The 21,721-nt window shown below is 36.8% G+C and overlaps 1 protein-coding gene across 4 annotated transcripts in view; it reads right to left on the bottom strand.

Annotated features, from left to right (window-relative positions):
• Nucleotides 1–21,721, bottom strand: part of NRG3 (neuregulin 3) — a 400,082-nt gene that overhangs the window by 17,237 nt on the left and 361,124 nt on the right. For all 4 annotated transcript variants that reach the window (XM_040563990.1, XM_040563987.1, XM_040563989.1 and 1 more), the window contains 3 exons: nt 12,495–12,597; nt 8,112–8,238; nt 352–479 (listed from right to left, as the gene is read on the bottom strand). In XM_040563990.1, coding sequence (XP_040419924.1) covers nt 352–479; nt 8,112–8,238; nt 12,495–12,597 — 358 coding nt within the window. The remainder of the gene's footprint in view (nt 1–351; nt 480–8,111; nt 8,239–12,494; nt 12,598–21,721) is intronic.

Below are 21,721 nucleotides of genomic sequence, written 5' to 3'. Positions count from 1 at the left end.
CTTTCTTTGGAGAATAAGTCATTAACTTCAGGAACATTGAGAAGAAAAGTATTGTTTTTAATGGTTTCTCAAACTACCATTTCATTTGGTGATCTGTCTCTATAGCTGGGATGGTGTCTTTTAATGCTTCCTCTAGGACTTTTGCAAAATGTAGTTGGTGAGCACTGTTAATGCCTTTTATGTCCACAGATAAGAAAATGCTTGGACATCTGCTTAATGAATAGGCTAAGGCTCTGTTAGTATCATACGGTTCCGCACATCTCCCAGTCCCGGAGCACAATAATCCTGTCTGTGTATCACCAGTTCAGCAACATCTCTTGGCAGCCTGCCATCAGACAGCCATTTGCTTACCTATGTTGCTTGATGGGTTGGGTTCCTCTGTCAGGAGACAAGGCCTCTGGGAAAGACTGAGGGCCTGAAAAGCTAGACTCCATAACCTTGTCCAGAACAGGCCCAGGATGCCTATCTGGTTTTGAGTACTGTGGCACAGAGAACAAAATTAATTAATACATAAAAAGCAAAATACATCATTGATGTTATTCAGTCAGAACTGAAATTGGTTAGAAGTGCTAAAATGCATTTTTAAATTAAAATCAGGCACTGCAAATAATCCATTCACTATTTACATAAGCAAAGAGCACCAAAAGTTGTTATCCCCATTATCTTCTACACATCAGAATACTGATATCCGCATTGGTAGCAAAATTACTGACTAATCTTCCCACAATGACAGGGAAGACTGATCCCTTTGAATAAAAGCCTACTTTTGTGTCTGTCCATGCAAGGACTGAGATCACAAAACACATCTCAGAGGATGTTCTGCACCTCCTTGTGTCCTTTGGTGATTTCAGTCAAACACTGCTTTCATCAATATGCATAACTATGAAAACCAAACCGAAACAGCTTTTGTATCATCAGATAAGTAAGAAAAACATTTGAATCCTATCTGTAGCACCAGACATCCCTTTTGGACAAATCTGCACCTGAAACTTTTGACCTGGGAGTATCTGTGCTAGTAATATCAGTGTAAACATAATTCTTCTTGTGACAGTTGTAGGCGTAGGGCAATCTCCAGGCACGCAATGAGATGCAAAAGTCTGTAAAGCAGACACTGGACATGAACAAGAATGGATTTTCTTCTTCCTGCTTTGTGATTCAACTGGAAATTCAGCAAAAATTGTGTCTCTGATCCTGAATAGAGCCAAGAAGTCAAAGTATAAGAAAGCTGCATTTTGGCTTGAAAGAAGAATCAGTGTTGTTCGTGGTTACTGGGCAGTATCTCAGAGATATGAGTGGTTAACCCACGTTTCCACAGAGCTATGGAAAATATTGCACTTTGCAGATTTTTTATGCTGTGTTGTGATGACCTGCAGTAAACCTAATTGGTCTATTTTTCTTTAATCCATTTCTCTATGCATTGAATTTGTATTTTTAGTACTAGATATTTGTTATCTTTACAATAAGCTGGTACTGTGGATCCTATTACATGACTAAATATTTTAAAAAGAAAATACAACAAATTAAAAAAACAAAACAAACAAAAAAAACAAAACACAGTGGAGAAGATAGTAAGATTTCTGCCACAGCACAGATCTTTTTCATAATGACTTTATTCAACAAAAGACCAGGGAAGAACTCCTTAAAATACATAATTATTTTCTGATTCCCATTTATTCTTATCTACATTTCCCCCGAGTTCAGCAAAATCATAAAGGAAAGAATGACAAGATTACTCTCTTTTAACTGGGTTAAATGCAGTTTCAGCACATCTACTCAAACTGCTCATGACCAGTTTCTATTGATAAAATATCATCTCCATTTTTTTTCTCCTAAGCTCCTCTCCCTCTTTCTGTTGTGTTAAATATCCACAGAAACAGGGCCAAAATAACTGCTTACATGCTTTTGAAGATAAAGTGGCAATATGCAAAAAGTTGCTGTACACAATGTAAACACAACTGAAATAATAAGAGGAAACATATTCCACTCGTATTTCTTTCAGCTACTGTGATCTTACTTGTCACTTGTAACTATTGTAGATAAAGTATTTAGACAGAAGTATGACTTTTAAGGTGCTCATGTCTGTGAAAGTTTTAAACTTCAATAGTTATTCTGCCAGCTGCAGAAGTGACACTGATTTCTGACTTGAATAAATCAATTTGAGCTATGTGAAACATGGGTTGTTAGCACCAGGAAGCTGTTTCTGTTCTTTTTCATGTTTGTTCATGATATTAAATTGAAGGTTCAAATGGCTTATAGGACCATGATTATGAAGTCCAGCATAGAGGGTATGTAGGGATAAGCTATGTCTTTTGCCGCATCCACAGTTAGAGTGGATGTGGGCTGGAGGGATCGCATACAGAGTCTTTCCTCCTCACAGCTGAGGAAAAACAGGACCCCCTATGAGCTGGTTCTGACTAGCAAACAGCCCCAGATATCCAACACCCACCACTGCCCAGGTACAGGTGCTTCTTTCCTGCTAACCATTTCGTTTATTCGATTTTCAGAAACACCACTTATCAATTACCACAACAGCCATAATGTTGATTACAGTGATAAGGTGAATCACAATTTGAACTGAGGGTGCAAATATACGGAGAATTTGAGCAATCAATGTAATTGGATTTATTTGGACGTATCACACATCATACATAGACTTAAACACACTTGGGTTTACTCTTTAGTTTAACCGTAAGTGCCACATCCCTTCTCTGAGACCACCCCTGGAGGAAAACATCTTCAGGTTTCTGGGAGAAGTCTACAGCAGCAGAGGAGTCATTGCTCCCAGAAGCGGGTAGGGGATCGCTACCCATCTGTATGCCAGCAGAGCCTGTCCCGCTGCTCCCACAGCCCAGTTCTCACTCACCCAGCCCATCCTGAGCTGCCAAGCACACAGTCACTGCGGAGGATAAGCTGTGAAACACTTTCAAAGGACAGTTCCAGGAGGTTGGAAGCATCACTGAAAGCTTATCTGTATTATTATTTGTAATGGTTTTATTGTCTTCTTGGTTAATTATTTGTGCTTGTTTGAGCAATTACTGAGAAACGCTGATGCATATGGCTAAATAAATTAAAGAATAATGATAGCATTTAAAAATAAACCATTTTGCAAATTTTCAATTTTTCACGGTTTCATGGAGAAAATCATCTGTTATGTACAATTACTCAAACTCTTTGACAATAAAATTCCAGCCCCTGCTAGTTAAAGCTAAACAAGTCTGCAACAACAGCCTGGGCAGGGAAGCAAGAAATCAGCCTCTGCCTCTGACCTGCTGTACCACTGTGAGCACATCATTTCCCTGCTCTACATCTTGGTACTATTCTTTCTAAAATTTAGGATCCATGGGTGACAAATGCCACAGGTGCTACATAATAGCTAGACACTGTTGTCCTAGGCTTATGCAAAACAAAACAAGCTCCCCTCCTTGATCTCTTCCTCCTTAATTTTCCCTCCAATAATAGTAATAAAGTCAAGATATGCATGCAGCATTGAAAGAGAGGTGATGTGGGGATGCCAATTCAAAAAGGACTGAGAAGGTGGAGGGGGTTCAGCTTTAAATTACATTCAGAGAGCATTCCTCAGAGAGGTGAAGAGCCTTTTCTAGAAGGGCTGGCGTTGCAGAACCAACCTGTCAGCTGGAATATTTAACATCCTTACAGCTGTTCCCATATGCTATATGCTCTGTAGCCAACACTCTATACAGAGGTCAGTAAACTCAAGTTTGTCTGTTTTGACAGTTCTTCTAAAGTTGTCTCAAGTTACTGAAATGGGAAATTTGTTCTTGATCTTTGCTGATAAATCACATCATAACTCAGGCAAAAACACACAGTGATTTTTTAAGAAGAGTTAAATGTTTCTGTCTGGTGTTCAACTGATATTAATTGCATTTCTATCATAGTGACTAAAAATATATATTTTTTTTTACTTTACTATCAACAAAAGGCAACAGGGCACAAAAAAAGTATTTTGTCCTCTTGCTATAAGGATATCAGAAAACTGTAGCCAATGATTGCAAGCTATTAGAAACAAGTCCAGTGAAAAGTGAAACCACACGCTACAGCATGAAAAGCATATTAGGCACCTCAGAGGGAAAGTGATGGGGAGTTAATAGATCCACTTACTACCATGGGAGAAGGTATTAAAATCCACGAGGGTGAAAAAGGCCATGACAACTCTAAAAATCACAAAAGGAATGGAGGTGTGGCAAGTCTGCTGCTCCCTACCTCCCCAACCTACCCCACCCCAGTATTTCAAGCTGGTTGTAATTGATGGAATGGCAGACTCAAACTCCTTGGACACCTACTTCATTTATACTTACATGGTATTATTTAGGTTGTGGGCCAATGCCAGATGTTTGATGTGAATGTGCTTGGAGTAGCTCTCTTTGCTAAGGATGACTATACTGGTAAAAGATGGCTTGACCTGTTGTCCGGTTCATATTTGGAAGAGGCATAGTGCTCAGGCTGGGTCTGGGTTTAAGTCCCTGATCACTGCAGCAAACATATTCTCTGTTGCATGCCAGGTGGACCTATTCTTTCCCGACTTTATTACAGTGCTGTATGCTGGCATCATTCATTTAGGATATTTTTAGAGGGTCCAAAAATCAGAATGGTAACCTGTTAGTATTTACCAGAGCTCTTGAAGTACTGTTGCTGCAGAGCTTTAACAGTTTTTATGTTTGCTGCTCTTCAGAGACTTTCTGGGAACGCTTTCAACAAAAAGAATAATGAACAGGAGTGTAAAGCCAAGTCTATATCTCCGTGTAGTAGGGGGCTACCTAAAGCTATAACACCAGAGGCTTTATAATTCCTACTCATGGTGCCTGACCTGTAAAATGCTAGGATGTGGCTGTTCTACCTCACTTGTGTTTATTCTGATAATCAGAGAAAAGGAAGGAGAAAAAAATAATTTAAAAAGCAACTTCTTAAATTAAGGGATTTCTAAAAAGCCTGGTCATTTTTTTTTCCCCTGAATGTCCTGTTTATTAAATTGAATAACCAATCTTCTTAAAAAACTGAAAGAGCAATCTTTCCATATGGATGTTTAATGAACATGGAGGAATGTCCAGCACTTCCAATTCTTTTCTTAAATATTGCCTTTTGAAATAAGGATTCCCAACAAGGTAGCCCTTAGCTTAGGATGCAGCAGAAGAAATGAAGAGTGTTTTAAAATCAAACACTTGGATCTTTTAACACTCTATATGGTTTTCATAATCACACCATTGCAAAGAAGCTTTAATTGGCATAGAGGTGGGATATCACAGGGACTCAGGTCCAAAATTCTTTCCTTTTCCTTCTGCAGCAATCGAAACAGCTGCAAGCATAATGAATTAGGCTAGAATAAAATGGAAGTTTATAAGTAATTTCAATACTTTGTTCAAAAACAAAATGTGGGTTGGATTTTTTTTTTCTTTTAACAACAATTTTGATACATTTACATAGCTTCTCTCATTTAAAAGATTCAAAATGGGCTTTCAAACTAAATAACATTTTTTTTTTTCCTGAAGTCCAGTCAAGGTTAAAAGGGAAGAAAGGAATTATGAGGAGAAAAAGTATTTCCCTGAGATTGGTCAAGCTCTTTAAAACCCCAAACCACTTGAAAAACTATCTGCTATATCCTGGGTCTCGAGAACTGTGTAAAACTTCTTCCTAGGGCAACACAGCATTTAAAAGATCTGTGCACCTATTAGTAAATGTAGCAGCCTCTGAGTCAAAATGTGAAAGCTCTTTCAGAATAGACATCAGAATATTCATCAAGAATAAGGAATGTTATGCAACTATTTTTAGGTCTACGCTAATACAGAGAAGAATAGAAAGCAAGGTGAAAAAAAGATGCAAGCATCACCAGGTCCATCATGAATAGGAGGGGAAAAAAAAAAAAAGGAGAATCTTTTAGGGAAAGAGAATGACGGCATACAAGCAAGACAGATTACCCATTTTAGAAGAGCACATAGAGTAGGAAAGGAGAAGAATTCCAGGATTTCATAAACCCAAACAACCCTTAACTGGATGACTAGCTTCCAGAAAATTAATTTATTTAAGTTTCTCTGTTGGCCCTTGGGAATAAAAAGATTTCTCCCCAAACCCTATGGTGGGGAGCTGCGGAACCTCATGGAGATCACATCCAGAGTGACTGTAGCACCTCCTCAGGTTTGAGCCAAGGGAAAGCTCTCCTCCCCTCGCCAGAGCCTGGTCTCCTTCTCAGGCTGCAGATACGCACAGGGCAGATCTCAGGTCTCTGATGGGGAGCCACTCAGACCCATTTCAAAGCTCTTTTCTGCTCTCTCCCTGCCTCCCCCCCCCCTTTTTTTTTTTTCCTCCAATCTGCCAAGTTCTGTAAATATTTAATGAACTGCCTACATGCATTCCTGCACTAAAATCTTTCTAACAATAGAAATCATTATTGTCCTGCACTGTTAGTCTACATGCCACACAAGGTCATTCTGCATTTATTCCTTAGTATTTTTGCTCCCCAAAGGAAAATGCGCTAATGGCAAGGATAAAACTGCTCCCTGCTAGCTACCACAGGAACTAGAAAGCGGTGTTAATTACCAACACTGAGAATTGCCGTCTGAACAGCATTAAAAGCTGAAAAGCAAATTTGGCTTAAAATAATAAAGAATAACAATGGTTTTCAATCTCTAATATTTGGAATCCACAGACTGCTGCTTCAACCATTATAACTATTGTTATGGCAAAAGAAAAAGGCTTAAATAAAGCTTGTTGATGTGTTTGTTGGAAGCTCAGAAGATACCAAGTAGTTCTTTGTGATGTTTGGTTGAAAAAATATTGCACTGAATTAGTGACGAAATGCCTGAGAACATATTCTTAGTGCTAACCACGACCTACTTTGTATGTTAGAACGAAAGGATCAAAAAAGCTCTTTATAGCTTTACCTTCTGTTGTCACCATTACAACCTAATAACACTCCCAACAGCTCATTTTAGGGGCAAGAAGTAAACTATGACTGAATGAAAGTTAAAGAACTACAGAAGGTCCCCTAAACTGTCATTGTGCTATTTTAGTGAAATTATCTGTCTCCTTGAAACAGTGCATTTTTCCTGAATCACAAAACATACGATGACCGCAAGGGTGCTTCTATGAAACAAAACTGCTTGTGAGCACAAGCAGTGCTCTAACAGCTCTTCTGTCACAGCATGAGGGCTCAGCTTACTCCAACTGGTTAAAAAGGCATTCATTTTATGTAAACCTGGAGTTGAGATATCTGTGGCTAAGTGAGCATGAGTGCTCACATTTGTTTATATTATAAAGTATATTCTAATTATTACTTATTCTAATTATTAAAATATATTCTAATTTTGGCCTTGCTATCAAGACCATTATCCATTGTTTTAAATGCTTTGTTCAGAAAAAAAAAAGGTCAGCATTCATACACATTTAGTATATGAATGAGGGGAAGAGAACAGCATGCATTGGAAAGGAATTTGCATCAAGGGCTAGATAAATTAGCTGTCTTCAAGTTCCTTGTTTCAAATTCACTTTATGCATTTCATTATTGTGGGATTGTATTAACTTACAAATAACTTTATCGAAAACATGACTAAATACATTTTGAACTTAGTTTGGACAAACTGATCTCTTTCTAGTATCAAAAATCCCTTTATTTAACTCAAGACCCAGCTATCTGCACTGTCTTCCTTGGGCACTAGTTAACCTGTACAAATTTAAGTCTAGATTTTGAATTTTCTCTGAATTAACTGTGACTAGTTTCATGCAGGTTCATTAACGTGTTGTACAGGAAAACTCAAAGTCACTCAAGATCAAAGTCCCCCACTTCACCTATAAACCATACTTACGAGCTAAGGTATTCTCCAACAGTAATTTCCAGTGCTGGATGCAAAACTAGGGGGCTCAGCATGGTTTATTACACGAACAAAATACCCCAGAGCCCATCAAAATAACTTAAAAAAATAAATAAAAAAAATCCCTGCTTGGTGTTTTCTATTAACAGGCCTGATAGAAAACATTTTATGAAAGAGGTGAGAATTATTGTTCCCATTGCTCAGATGCTAACAGCAACGTGACAATGTGCTGCCATCAGCAGCAGGAACAAAGCCAGGCTATTAAGTGTTGTAGCTGGCGGGATTACTTACATTTTGCAGCTGGACTCGGCTTTGTGCCATACACTCTGACTTTGCCATCATGCTGGAAGCATTTAGGCTGTAGGTTTTCCTATTCTGTGTTTCTTTCAGCTGTTCATGAATTTGCTTTGTTTGTTTCCTGCAGAGAGAAAAAAAAAATATGTAAGAAAGAGCTAGTTTGAACTACTACTATAGCTATGATATTTATATAACCATGGTTCTCTCTGTTAAAAACTTCATTGCACTGGATTGACCAGCTGAGCTAACTGACTAGAGTCTAATATTTCAATGCAATGGTCATTTTCTGGAGAGTCTTAAGAAAGGAAGAAAAGAGCTTCTCTGTTTAAAATGTCTTCTATTCTCAGATTACTATAATAGCATCCTACTTGTTTTAGCACAGATTTTTGAAAGATAATCTATTCCATACTTAACAATAGCTTGCATGCATGCCTGAATATTAAAAAAGCATTTTGCTTGGATTTGGAAAGAGATTTTGGCAAACACAGCAGGCATTCACCCCTATTGGTTATAAAAAGTGTCAAACATTTCTGCTAGTAGCATTAGACTTGACCTAGTATCTTGCATACGCTGGCCAGCAGCAGCACTGCTTTGCTATGCTGCACACAGCTTTTGGACAGCAATTGGTGCTGAGCCAAATTTCAGAAGGAAGTAAGCAATTTTAAGGAAGTGTAGATAAGAAATACAGGAAAAACAAATGATGTTTTCTTCATTCTGAATTTGAAATTTTAGCAAAAAGGCTTCACTAAAATTTTGAAAAAGTTCTGGTGATTTGCTGCTGAAAGCATTATGACATGATCATTTTCATAAAATTCTGAGGAAATTCATGACAGCAGCTCTAGAGTTTGTATAATTGAGCATTGGACTTTGGGAATCTCTTCTGTACATACGATATTCTTAGGATTTCATCAGGAAAAAACAAAACAAATTATGCACCCTTGGAAATCTAATTTGGGTTTATTTGAAAAATCTGGGTTTTGAGTTCTTTCTACATTTATAAAAACATGAAAGTGAACTGGAATATTCAGTACTTCATTGCTGCATTTTTTAACATTACAATTGAGATTCCAGAAGGTAATTTACGGAGAAAAACAATCTAATAATTAGTTTTACTTAATGTTTATGCAACATAACATTAATATTAGGTTTATGCATATTCATTTTGCCAAAAACCAGGATGCACAGTTATAAAGCTAGAAATTATTAATAATTCAAAGTTAATGATTAATATATTTATATATTTGTTTTCAAAACAAATGATCCTTATGTCTTCTACTTTACAGACACTCTGCAATAAAGTGTTATCTCAGGAAGAAAATAAAGTCACCAGTCATCTATAAAATCCAGCCATAAAGAGCAGCCCATTTTCTTTTTACTGTGCTCTCCCCTCTGTTGCTAACACTAACTTTCTTGATTACTCTGAAAGGAATAATTGGAAGGGCATAGTGTTTAATTAAAGTTCTAAACTTCCTCAGATGGAATATATTTTAAAGAAGGACTTTTTAATACAATGCTGCATAGGGAAGTGCATATTTCTAGCAGCAGGTATTTCACAATTGTTAGACTAAGAAAATCAGAGTCAGTTGCTTCATATAAACTTTTTTTCCCCCTGGACCATGCAACATTCTGTTAGTAATAGTTTACTGTTTGATATATCAAGTTAAGCCCAAAGATTATCCTCCACACAGAAGGGATGCTTTGATAACTTGTAAGCATGATGAAGATACCTCTGCGTGATGAAAAAGTCCTGAAAATCTGTTGATTAAATGCTGCTAACACATTATAAGGTTTGATTCATTTTAAATTTGCTGTTTTTTACACTCTTGAGAGACTGGGCAATGTCACAGATACAATACTGTTTTATGTGGCCTCTATACAACCCACTTTAGATACTCTTATGCGGGCCATGAGCTTCACATGGGTGAGCAGATAAAGAGGGACAAGCAAAATGCTTCCCTTAGTCTCCAATGACTGGGAATTGCCCTTTTGGAGGACAGTGTCCCAGTGCAACCCATAGTGAAGGTGAGCCTGGTATTGAACCTCTAAGAGAACCATAGAATAACTGGTCACCTGCTGAAGTTTAAGTCAAGGCACTGGCACAAAACCAACACGCAGGTGGATGTATGGCCACAGTGAATCTCCGAGGATTTTGAGGGAATGGTGCTAATAATAAAAGGGGGAAAAATGGGGAACAAAATCTCACCAGCAGTGAGAGCATTTAGGAAAATCTCTTCAAAGGCAAGAGAAGTTGCAGTGTTACTTCAATCTTCTTTAACTTCTGTCATCTCCAGCTATTGCTGCATATCCACAGCTTCCCCACCTCATGCCTTAGACTGGGCAAACCCTACTACCTTACCTGCCTGCCAGTGCTCATGATCTTCATGGATTCTGGTATGGAGAAAACCTATAGGTGTGTTGAAACTTTCCATGAAGGTAGTAGCGTCAGGCCAATCAAGAGACTTACTTTTTGGACAGTGCCAGATGGAACCACAGCCAGGGACTTGGGGATTAGTATCTTAAAATTGCTGCGCTTCGTATGTTTGAAAAGATCTCATGACAGAACCGAGGTGCCTATTTTCTCAATACTCTTCAAACTTCAGTTCCCAGAATCTGGCATAAGCACACTTCAACTCTTCTTAGTAAATCTTAATTATAATATTTATAATGCAGATAAAAATAATAATAATAATATAAAAGAAACCCAAGATATGAACCACTACAGTCCTGTGAGTGCATCTTTGAAGGATTATTTCTACTCATTATTTTTAAAAATAGCTCTCCCCACCACCTCATCAAAACTGGGATTTGGTATTTGTTCCAACCCAGCTCTTCACTATTCCCTACAACTCTGCAAAACCAAGAGGAACACAGTGAAAAAAAAACTTCATTGAAGAGAGGGACATTTTATTCACAGTATGCTCAGTTGTTGACGGTATGTTCTTCCAACTGGCAATCCCAGTCTGCTTTCCCTGAATCTCTATTCATCAGCAAAAAACTCAGCCCTTTCCAGGAAGGACAGGAACACCTTATTCTTTCTCTCTTTCATTCTTCTGCAAATCTAAAATAAATAATAACATTTCTAATTATATGGCAATATGGCTGTCCCTGCTCACAATTTAAACTGCAATCAAGAGGAACTGTCCTGCAACAGCACCCTCCTAGCTAATGTCATTGTCAGATTATAGGCTGAAAGAACAAGTAAATGAAATCCCTCCAGACAGAACAGGTAAGAGAGTTTAGACAGAACATGAACCAACTCAACTCTTCGTTCATATTATGCACAAAGTACCACTGAAATTTGAAGACAAGTGCGAAAAAAAAGAGGCTTGGTGACTTTTCCAGTGTGTTTTTTTCTTTTTCCTGATAGAAATGCCAAAACATTTTTTTTTCCTATAAGAAGTACCTTTCATCGTGATAGCATGATAGATGCTTCTGATAGTAGCATCTCATTTCCTACCCATTAGAATAAATTTTAAATAAAAGCAGGGTCGGTGGGTGGGGTTTGGGGATTCAGATAAACATCCAAACTCTTAAATAGTGGAAACCTCCACATTTTTGATTCTCAGTCAAATGCTCACCATGGCTAACTTCATACAGGTTATTTTATATTATTAATATTTTTACATTAATTTATATTGATGTGCGTTCTCTCATTAGCTCCAGTTGGATCAGGAATAAGGGATGGCAATCATACGGAACATATTTATAAATACAGTAGCATTGGCAAGCATGTTATGTAATTGCTATGATGCTTGTGCGACTCAAATTATACACAAAACAATAAATATTAAAAAAGAATGTTCAGTTGCAGACATAAAAACAGAATAGAAAGTATTTCATTTGAAAATTGTTTAGTACAACATGATTCCATCTTATTTATAGGTCAATGTACTTGTGCATTAGAGATACTCAGTTATGTAACTTTGATCAGCATCTTACCACTATTAGCTAAAGCTTATAGTTATCTACAGAAAACTTACCTGTTCATGCATTTCTAACTTTTACCCCCAGCATACAGAAACAAGAGGGACATTAAGGAATATGAAATGAAATGCAAAAAACATTTATTATCAAAATAAGGAAGTGATTATCGCACTGATAGTAAAAGGTGCAGAATTATTATTGTCAAGAAAAAGAACTGGATAGGTCACAATCCCTTCTTTCCTGTTATCAGAAAATAGAAAGAAGAACATGTAATACTTCTATTTACTTTTTTTGTTGCTGTTTTTTGATTTACATAATCTACCCATGGAGAACTGTTCTAGCCTGTCCAGAAATAATGATTGCTTCAAAAGGAGGGAAGAAACTGAAGAACTCAAAAGCCATAAAGAGGACAAAAGCTAAAAAAAAAAGAACACACTAGACAAAGACTCTTACTTTGTTTTGAAGTAGAACGCTGCACAAAGCATGCCCACTACGACTATGCCAAAGACGATACAGGAAATAGACAGCACCTGGCGCTGGTACACTTCTTCGCTCTCTGTGAACAGCAAAATTGAGAATTATGAAGGCATCAGAAAACAATATTTGTGAAAAGTGGATTTCAGCACAACATGCTTTCACTAATGATGGACAAATATGTGAGATTTTGGAGGTCTAGGTCAGCCAGATCCTCAACAGAATGGATGAGTTGTGGCCTCCTAGAAAAGTTTTAGAAAATGGTTCCCAAACATGTCGAAAGATACATAATCATAAAACCCAGGAAAGTTTAATATTTTCTCTGCCCTACATGCTTTTTTCCAGCTCCACTGTCAATAGAATAAAGAGCCCTGCAACCATGGAGTTTTACTGGCTTAAGGCAAGATCCATCAGAGCTCTCGGAAGGGCCCATAAGACTCAGAGTTCATTTTGAGCTACGAAAAAAATGTAAGTTTTGTTTTGAAAGAATGGTGATTACAATGTCTTGCTCCCATGTCATTCCCTGTATTTGAAGCTAATGTACAACATACCACAGTGAAAAAAAAATTAATCAACTTGGATGGAATCCACAGAATGCTATGCTACAATGCATCAGACATTGCTTTCATGGGAATCTCTAGTTTTGGAAGTGATTTCCTTAATACATCTCATCATCTTCTAATTAATTTCAAAACAGGAACAGAATGGAGGTTAAAAAAAAGAAAAAGCTAAGAAAACAAGAGAAAACACTCATTCACGAGAGCAGACAGAAGCTGATAGGCAACTGGAGTTTCACACACTGAATTTATCAACAGCTCTGTGTTATATTTTATTTTTATTATTTCAGCTTCTTGTCTAGTCTGAAGTGCTATCATGCTAAATAATTGTTTTATAATCTGTCTCTCCAAACATGCAACATATAAAATAATCTTTTCATTCATATATTTGATGTAGAAAACCAGCATGTCAGATTATCAAAGCACAGCATAAGCACTGTACACTGATAAAGCTACATTTCCTTTCTAGGTTAGAGATCTTCAGTGCAGAACCCTTGTCAACAAGAATACCAGACTCATGTGTTAAGTAGGTGACAGTAACTCCAAGTTCTAGGTTCGTAAGGCCCAGGTTTGTAAGAAGAAAAGAATGAAAGACAACATCAAGGTCAATCTGGGCAAATATTGAAAAAATCAGCACCTAATTGGAATGTCAGTCAAATACCAACTTGCTTTATTATTATGACTGAATACTATGTACAGTTTCCTGATCAGTACTAATTATTAATTTCTCAAGAAAAAATATACAGACTAACCCAGTGCAGTTATGAAACACGTGGAATCTTATTCGTCTCTAGTAGAAGTCCCAGTTCCACTTCATAAGCTATTTCAAATAAAATTACAAGTACCAAATCTTTATTTCTTAGTTACTTCTTTACTTGTTCCCTCAAAGAGCAATACAATAATTCAGAACATTCCTGATAACATTGCAATAAAACTGATTCCAATAGAACTTTAGTCCCATTCCTCACTGCATGAACAAAATTTGGATCTAGATGGTAAATTCTTACTGGTACTGAACTGGGGTTTCTTGTTTCTTTTTCATGTTTGTTTTTAATAGCCTTTCTAAACACAGAGTTATCCACCCTCCATTTCCACTACAGTACACAAAAAGACTAACCTTGTAAATTTTGAATCATGAAAGGTTGAGGTGGATCACACTGCAAATAGTTAAATAATTGTTCAGTTCCATAATTGCTAATCTATTCTGACTGAATACCAATATCAGCACCTTCTGCCTAAAATCACAAATAAAACATACGTACTTATAAACTGTGATGTCACTTAGACATTACATATCATTACAACAAACATACATTTGGGTTAAAAGAAATTGATATAAATTGTGACAAAAGGCTTATTTTTTTTTCTGTTAAACTAGGTATTCATTAAAAACTTTATTTCTTTTGTGACTTTGTCAAGAAATGGCGAGTTTCATGCAGCTATGGCCTTTTGTCGGTCCTGAGTAGCTATCATTATCTTGTTAAAGATGCTTTAGAATATATTTTACCAAGATAAAAGCACTTCAGAGACTGGACAATATTATCCTGCTCAAACAACTATGTGAAGATTTAAGTCGTTTGTATAGTCTGCTTAATCACTGGTTTTCAACACATACTGATCAATGCTTTCTTTACTTTTTTGCTTATTCTGCATAGTGCATATTTAAATAACTAGTTAGTGATTAACTATACTCCATTTCTTAGAAAACTTTGTTCATTTTTTATATCCTTTAAATCTGTGTTTGTGTATTGGACTCCACCATTTTTCGTCTTCAACATCTTAAAATATAATCAGTTTAGCATTTTTCCATTCTTTAGTCTTCCCCCCCCCACTTTTCTTTTTAAGAAAAAAATGCCAAACAAAAACAAAAGCAAATACCACCATCCTATTGATGGAAATTTCATCTGCATCCCTCTGCAAACTTTCAAGGTCTACTCATTGTTGCCATGATTTAACCCCACCATTGCTCTAAACGCACATGGCTGAGAACCCCTCTAGCTGAGGGGCACAGAAAAGGGCCTTTAAACCTAACACAATAAACCAGATGAGTTCTGCTAAGTACTAAGTGCTCTCACAGAACAGAACACTGATGAAATTCAATGTGCAAAAAAGAGAACTGAAAATTACTTCTCCTTAGCTGTAGATGTGCATCAAACTATGCACACATGCATTTACATACTGAAACAAACTTTCAAGATAATCTAAAGTGTGAGGGAAATTATGTCTCTTTTTATTCACAGATATTCATACATTCCTTGTGAAATAGATCACCTTAATTACATTCTATTGAAGTAAACACTCTAGGGAGAGGATTCCTCATTTAATAAGCATCCAAGAAAATATTTCAGGTAAAAAGCAAAATATAAATTGATGTGGATATTCACAGATAACCCAGCTAAGGAATTAAGGTTACAGAAAACAAACTCCATCAAGCATTCAAATTATACCTATACCAACAAATCTAAACCAACAAAAATACAACCACAGAAAACAGTGCTGAAAAATAAAATAGTTAACTGTTTAGATTCAGACTATTTTGTTTAGTGAAAATTATGGAAAGAATGATCCTTCCCGAACACCAAGACAAACTTACATGGGACATTAAGCCTCTTAGAAAGGTCAGCTCCTGTAGGCAAGCCCTCGTTCTCCACGTACACTGCTACACGTCTGGCCCAGTTTTGTTTACACTATTGATTCTTATTTTCATTCTGGCAACAAACTTGTCTTGCCCTTCGCCTCTGTCCCGTCATCCTACTGAGCCTGAATTTAAACTTCTCATTACCTTAACTGCTCCTTCTTCTAAGCTTATTTCACATATTTCCTACTGTTATAAAATACAAAATTAACTATTGGTGACCCATAGAAGCAACGTTTCTTCCAGCACGCACAGCACACTCAAATTTCATCTGTATGTCAATGTAAAAAGTACATGTCATATTCCAGGTGCCAGGTTTCTTTTTGATTCCCTTGCTCTTTAAAATTTACTTTTAAAGGCTGTTATCTGTCTGCTTTATGCATGTGGAAAGACCCACTGATGCATATGCATAAGACTTTAAAGGATAAAAAGTGTAGGACAGACACATTTTTCTTATGACTGTTACTTCTAAAAGATATAGTGGTTTTGTTGTGTAAATAAACTGAAACCTGCCTCTTTGTAACTTTACTATAAAAGGAAGAACACTGATACAGGGTCCTTGGGAAATATATATTTCTAGCAATATTACTGAAGAAAAAATAATTCAGTTAACTGCAACAGATTACGTTAGTCTTTGTTAGCCACTAAATCCACAATATCATTACCAGCTGTAATCAGCTGATCCTCTAACTTCTATTGTCTATTTTCTGAATTCGTTGAAATTTCTTAGGAAGTTATTTCAAATATAAAGAACTGCATTGTGCATGTGGCCTAAAGAAAATTATAACAAAGCAAAAATAGTAACTTTTTTATACCTCACAAGCATCATTTGCCACTTACAGGACCCTTATTGGTGTCCTGTATCCTCAGAGGACTCTGCAGAAGTCCTGAATACAACAGAGGTAGACTACATGGAAACTCCATTCACATCAAGATTTCCCATAAAATATGGATTATCACAAATTACAAGACAAGCGATTAGTTAAGAGCATATTTCTCAATATACTTATATTTACACTTGACAAATGTTGAACTATATAAGGCATTCTAAATTTAATTCATGAGGAGAATAAAAAAAGCATGTTCCACAGAACAATCTGCGTTTGCCTCAGAATCAGACTCCCAGCTCTCCCAAGAGTTTTCCCTGCTCTTTCACTTGCCAAAACCTACCATACAGACACACTGTCATATGCTGTGGCCTGTTCTAAGGCAGAATGATTTAGCAGTTGAAATGTGAAAAGCCACAATTCAGAAATTTCTTTGACCTTGGGTATAGCAAGATCCTTCTTCTTTCTGTAACAGTGAGGGTAATATTGCCTCTCCTATTTCAGCGGATAGCATGATAAACTTTAATAAACATCTTCACCTCTAAGATAAACTTTAATAAACATCTTCACCTCTAAAAGAATGAATTCTACAAAAATATATAAAACTGCCCCAGATAAGTCTGTTCCAATTTCTTTAAGAGCATATGCATTGCTTCATATAAAATACCATGTTTTATTCTAATTCCCAGATACCTTTATTAGTCACCAAGTTTTTTTCCTTCAACTTTTGCCTGTGTGGATTTTTTATTTATTTATTTCTAAAAAGGCTTCAAATTACTTCGGCTCTCAAATTAAAAATGGAAGTTTGTATCCACTATCATTTACAGAAAGGGCAGAGTCAAGGTTAATTGCACAGATTCACATTTCAGACTGGAAGCAGATCAAGCTAACTTCTGCTGGAAAAAAGTTCATAAAGCCTTTCATAGTTCTAGTACTGATTCTCTCTTGGGAAGAAGTGTTACATGATTCTGACTGTAACAAATCTTAAAAAAATACATTTTCTTGTGCTTGTGGAATATCTGCAGCAGAAGGACCTTAACAAGAGCAAAGTGAAATAGATGAAGTGCATTATATATTATAATTGCGTAATATTTTATATTATTTGACTATTGATATTTAAACCTAGTGAGATCATTTTCTGTGTACACAGAAGGCAGAGAATGGAAGGATGAGTGCTCAACCTCTTTGAACAACCTACTTTGGAGTACTCGATTCTACAATATTAATACTGCATTAGCTATAGTTTTGCATGGAACATTAAAAAAATGAAGCAATGAATTAAGTATAAAGTTGAAGAGTCATCATGAAAAAGGGATGCATGGCTCTAACCTTGAGCTCTCAAGCAGATATTTCAGGTTGGTGAGTGAAAGATAAAATTTCATCCAAAATTTAATAAACCAAAATATCCTGAAAGATTATTTCAATCAAATCCATCCTTAAAAAAACAATATAAAACAAAATAAAACAACAACACAACTCCACTTTTTGGCTCATTCTATCTAGAAAAAAAAAAAGAAGAGATAGGCTAATGTTACATAAGAATGTCTAAAATGCAGCTACAATAGGAGTGAACATGCCATTATTCTTAGTAATTGCTACTTGTTATGATGTGATGATTTGATAAGCACTTTTAAACAGCAAGATCATAACTCTGAAGGTAAATTAATTTTAACTTTGGTTTCCTAAGAAACACCATTTCCTTTTATCTGCAGGCAACTTCAGAGTTTGTGTCAGCTATAAACAGTGCTCAAATATAGCAAACTTTCAAAGCCTTAGTTAAGTATTTTCAATGTAATAAATTTATTAAATTTTAGGATTGAAGTAGGTCAGTAGGCAGCTAAGAGATGAGGGGTAGCTTTCCCTTTTTAAGGAAATATCTGGTTATGAGTTTTTGTGTATTGACAATTCATGACTAGCACAATGCAATTCTGTTCTGTACTTTATCTCTTTACATCCTACTTCTACAACTGATAAGGTCATTCATTTATCAGCAAAATTCATTACCTAAGTCTCATCACACTCTTTCTGTGCACACTAATTGCTAGTACTGAGCTGCTACTGAACTAATAGCTAAAAACGTGTTTTAGCTAGTAGGTAGGACTTGAAGACCTACAATCAAGTCTTATTCTTTATGCCACCTTTGCTCACTGAGGATCACAGACGTAAGTACCTCCAGTTTCTACTGCAGATACAAGAGAGAAATTCTGCCACTTAAAGGACGTCTTTCACCATCACACCAGTCTCAGTGATGGGATCATACTGATCCCATCATGGTATGGGATGGGCTGGGAGCATGGAAGGACAACATGCAAGAAAATTATAATTTAGTTGCACAGCTAAACACCAACTCCGCACAGTTCAAGCTTCTTTTGTGTTGACAACACCATTGACCATTCTCGTATAATGGTTTCGCAACCATTTGAATTTGCAACATTTTTGCATTGTACAGAAAAAAGCTTCTAACATTTCATGAATATGTAAAATTCTTCAAAGCATAAATCACAACAGCTTAAAGACTGCGAAATATTACAAATATATAATGATTATTTTCTTCGATTAAATAACATTCTTTCCAGAAGGACTTAGGTACCTTTTTTTTTTTTTTCCTTCCAATTTTTACATTTCTGTGCATACTATTGATTATTTGCCAGGTCCTATTAACCTTTCAGAACATAGATTTCTCATAGGTAATATACTACTCTTTTGCTTTCTCTGTGTAAGCACCAAAATTTTGTATGAGAGTCTTAAGCTGGGAGATGGGGGGTGATAACAGTATACTATCTGGACTCCAGAATGATGATTCACCCTCTTTCTACCTTAAATTTTGGCTGCTTCTTGATATATCTGATCACCTTCCCTCTCTGATTTTGTTATCTTCCTTTCTTTATCTTACTTTTTATTGTAAATCTTATAACCAAACACAATTTTGCATTTTCAAAATGTCTTTGCTATCACCTTTTTTCTCCACCATCAGCATGAAAAATTGTAATATGACCTTCTATTTCTGCTAAGTCTCTGTTCTCAAGGGCACATCTGAGCCTTCCATCTCTCCTGAGGCCCTGGTTCAGCTATACTTTGTGCTGGTAAATGCAGAAAGCAGAAGGAAGGACATTTAGCACAAGCTTCCTTCATGAGTTAGTGTGTACCATGGTTTCTTAATATACATACAGATAGGCAGGGACTAATCCAAACACCATTAAGTGCAACAGACGTTGGATCAGATACATAATCATTGCACTTTAAGTCATTGTATACATAACTACATAAAGATAGCTTCTTAGATGTTTATTACATAAAAATATTATGACCTCATAAAACAATAACATTCTTTAATTCTGGTTTAGTAATTCCTTAGCTGATGAGGGTTTTTATTCTGAAAATCATAGACACGGCTAACATCTAATATAATAATGCCTTAATTTCCCAGCTGATATTCTATTTGATCTCAGATCTTGCATTGCTATTACCAGCAAAGCCCTGTCACTGGAATTTCTCCCACAGGTGAGGCTTACATATTCTATAACTTGCTCACTAATATTGAACATTTCACTCAAATCTCAAGCTAAAATCAGAGCTGCCAAAGTATATTTGACAGCTACTGTTGATAGCTACGTTGTCAGAAACTCACAGTAAGTCAAGCAACATTATAATTAAATGCTGCCTCTGTTTTGACTACTGCTGTTTTAACCAAGGTGCTTTTATAATTTCTTCTATTTCACAAAAATACAGTGTGAGCAGTGACAAGAGAGCCACAGAAAATGACTGTTAATAACTTGAAATATTTTCTGCTTTTCTTCTTCCTAAACTGAAACAGAAATGTCGTCTTTTACCTGGGAAGGATCTGGAGGGTGAGGGCACAGAGCAGAAGGTCAAGGCCTTACTTGGCTGCAGACAGATGTGATGAGGGATGCTGCATTGCTACTGACGTACAGCAGTTTCTGAACAGGACTTTACAGGCGCAGGTCTACATATTTATGCATTGTTCTCTTTTTATTCCAAGCCCCGACTCCTTGACCTAGCTCCTCCTCCCAAGCCAGTGACTAAGACAACATGAGATGGGACAAGAAGGAGAGCGACTGCCAGAGGAAGCGAGTCAAAGAAGAGGAAGCAAGTCACAGAGGGTTGCGTCAATTTGTGATCCCCTTGAAGCCATTCCCAGTCAAAGCTCCCAGGTATGTGGAGGATTAAGGGACTACATACTTGGGCAGTCACTACTGTTCTGAAGTTCCCTATCTGCCCCATGAGCCAATGGAAACTGCAGGTAGAGACCTGGTTTAGTGTGCACTGTCCCTCTCCTCTCCAGGTGCACTGGCATCCCCCTCACCTTGCCACAAAATATCCCCATCAGTCAGGCCCACACCACAGCACGTGCAACTTTGCTCACCGTAATGACTACAACACTTAAGGCAGGATAAATCCCTACAAGCAATCAGAGAGAAAAACAGTATGTTGGCAGAGAGAGAAAAATCAACATGGTGCCTGTAAGCAGCTATGTTCCTCCTTTAATCCTCTGGAGGCATTTTGCCAGTGCGAGGGGATAATGCATCCAGTTGTTCATACCGAGCAATGGCAGATGCTTAACGTCTACTAATGTGAGTACCAGTGTTAAGACACGATTAAGCCCTCAACCCACAAAACGTCTAGCAGAGCCGCTCCGCGTGCTCACCCACATTAAGGGATCTGCTTCGTGTATTTGGCAGTAGCTGCAGGTAGGCAGCAAGCTGCCAAAGCCAAGTTGCTCAAGTGCCAACTTGTAAGCATATATGACTGTTGGGACTGCTGCACTGCAAGCCTTTTCAGATGCCTTTGCTTCAGAAGGACTGAAGAAGGGGATTAAAATCTTCAGCAACTGACATATTGCAAGACATCCATTATGCCACCTAATTGTGATCCTAGATAAAACAAAATTCTTAACACAATTAAGAATACACTTTTCCTTATTCTTGTAACTTCTCTTCCTGGCCTCACAAAATGAATAAATGCAAAAAGCAATATATAGTCCAATCCTGATATATGGATATATTTAGATTAGTTTTAAACACCTGTTCAAACCATAAAGCAAAGGGATGCAAACATATGCTTGAAGGTAAGTGCGTACATAAACATGAATACATTTTTACTAGTAGATTTTTGAATTTCAGAATCCATGACACATGCTGATTGTCCTTCGAGAATGAAGTGCACAGT

This window comes from Cygnus olor, chromosome 7, assembly GCF_009769625.2.
Source record: "Cygnus olor isolate bCygOlo1 chromosome 7, bCygOlo1.pri.v2, whole genome shotgun sequence".
NCBI lineage: Eukaryota > Metazoa > Chordata > Aves > Anseriformes > Anatidae > Cygnus > Cygnus olor.
Note: the sequence above shows the minus strand (reverse complement) of the source record. Positions and strands in the feature narration are given on the sequence as shown.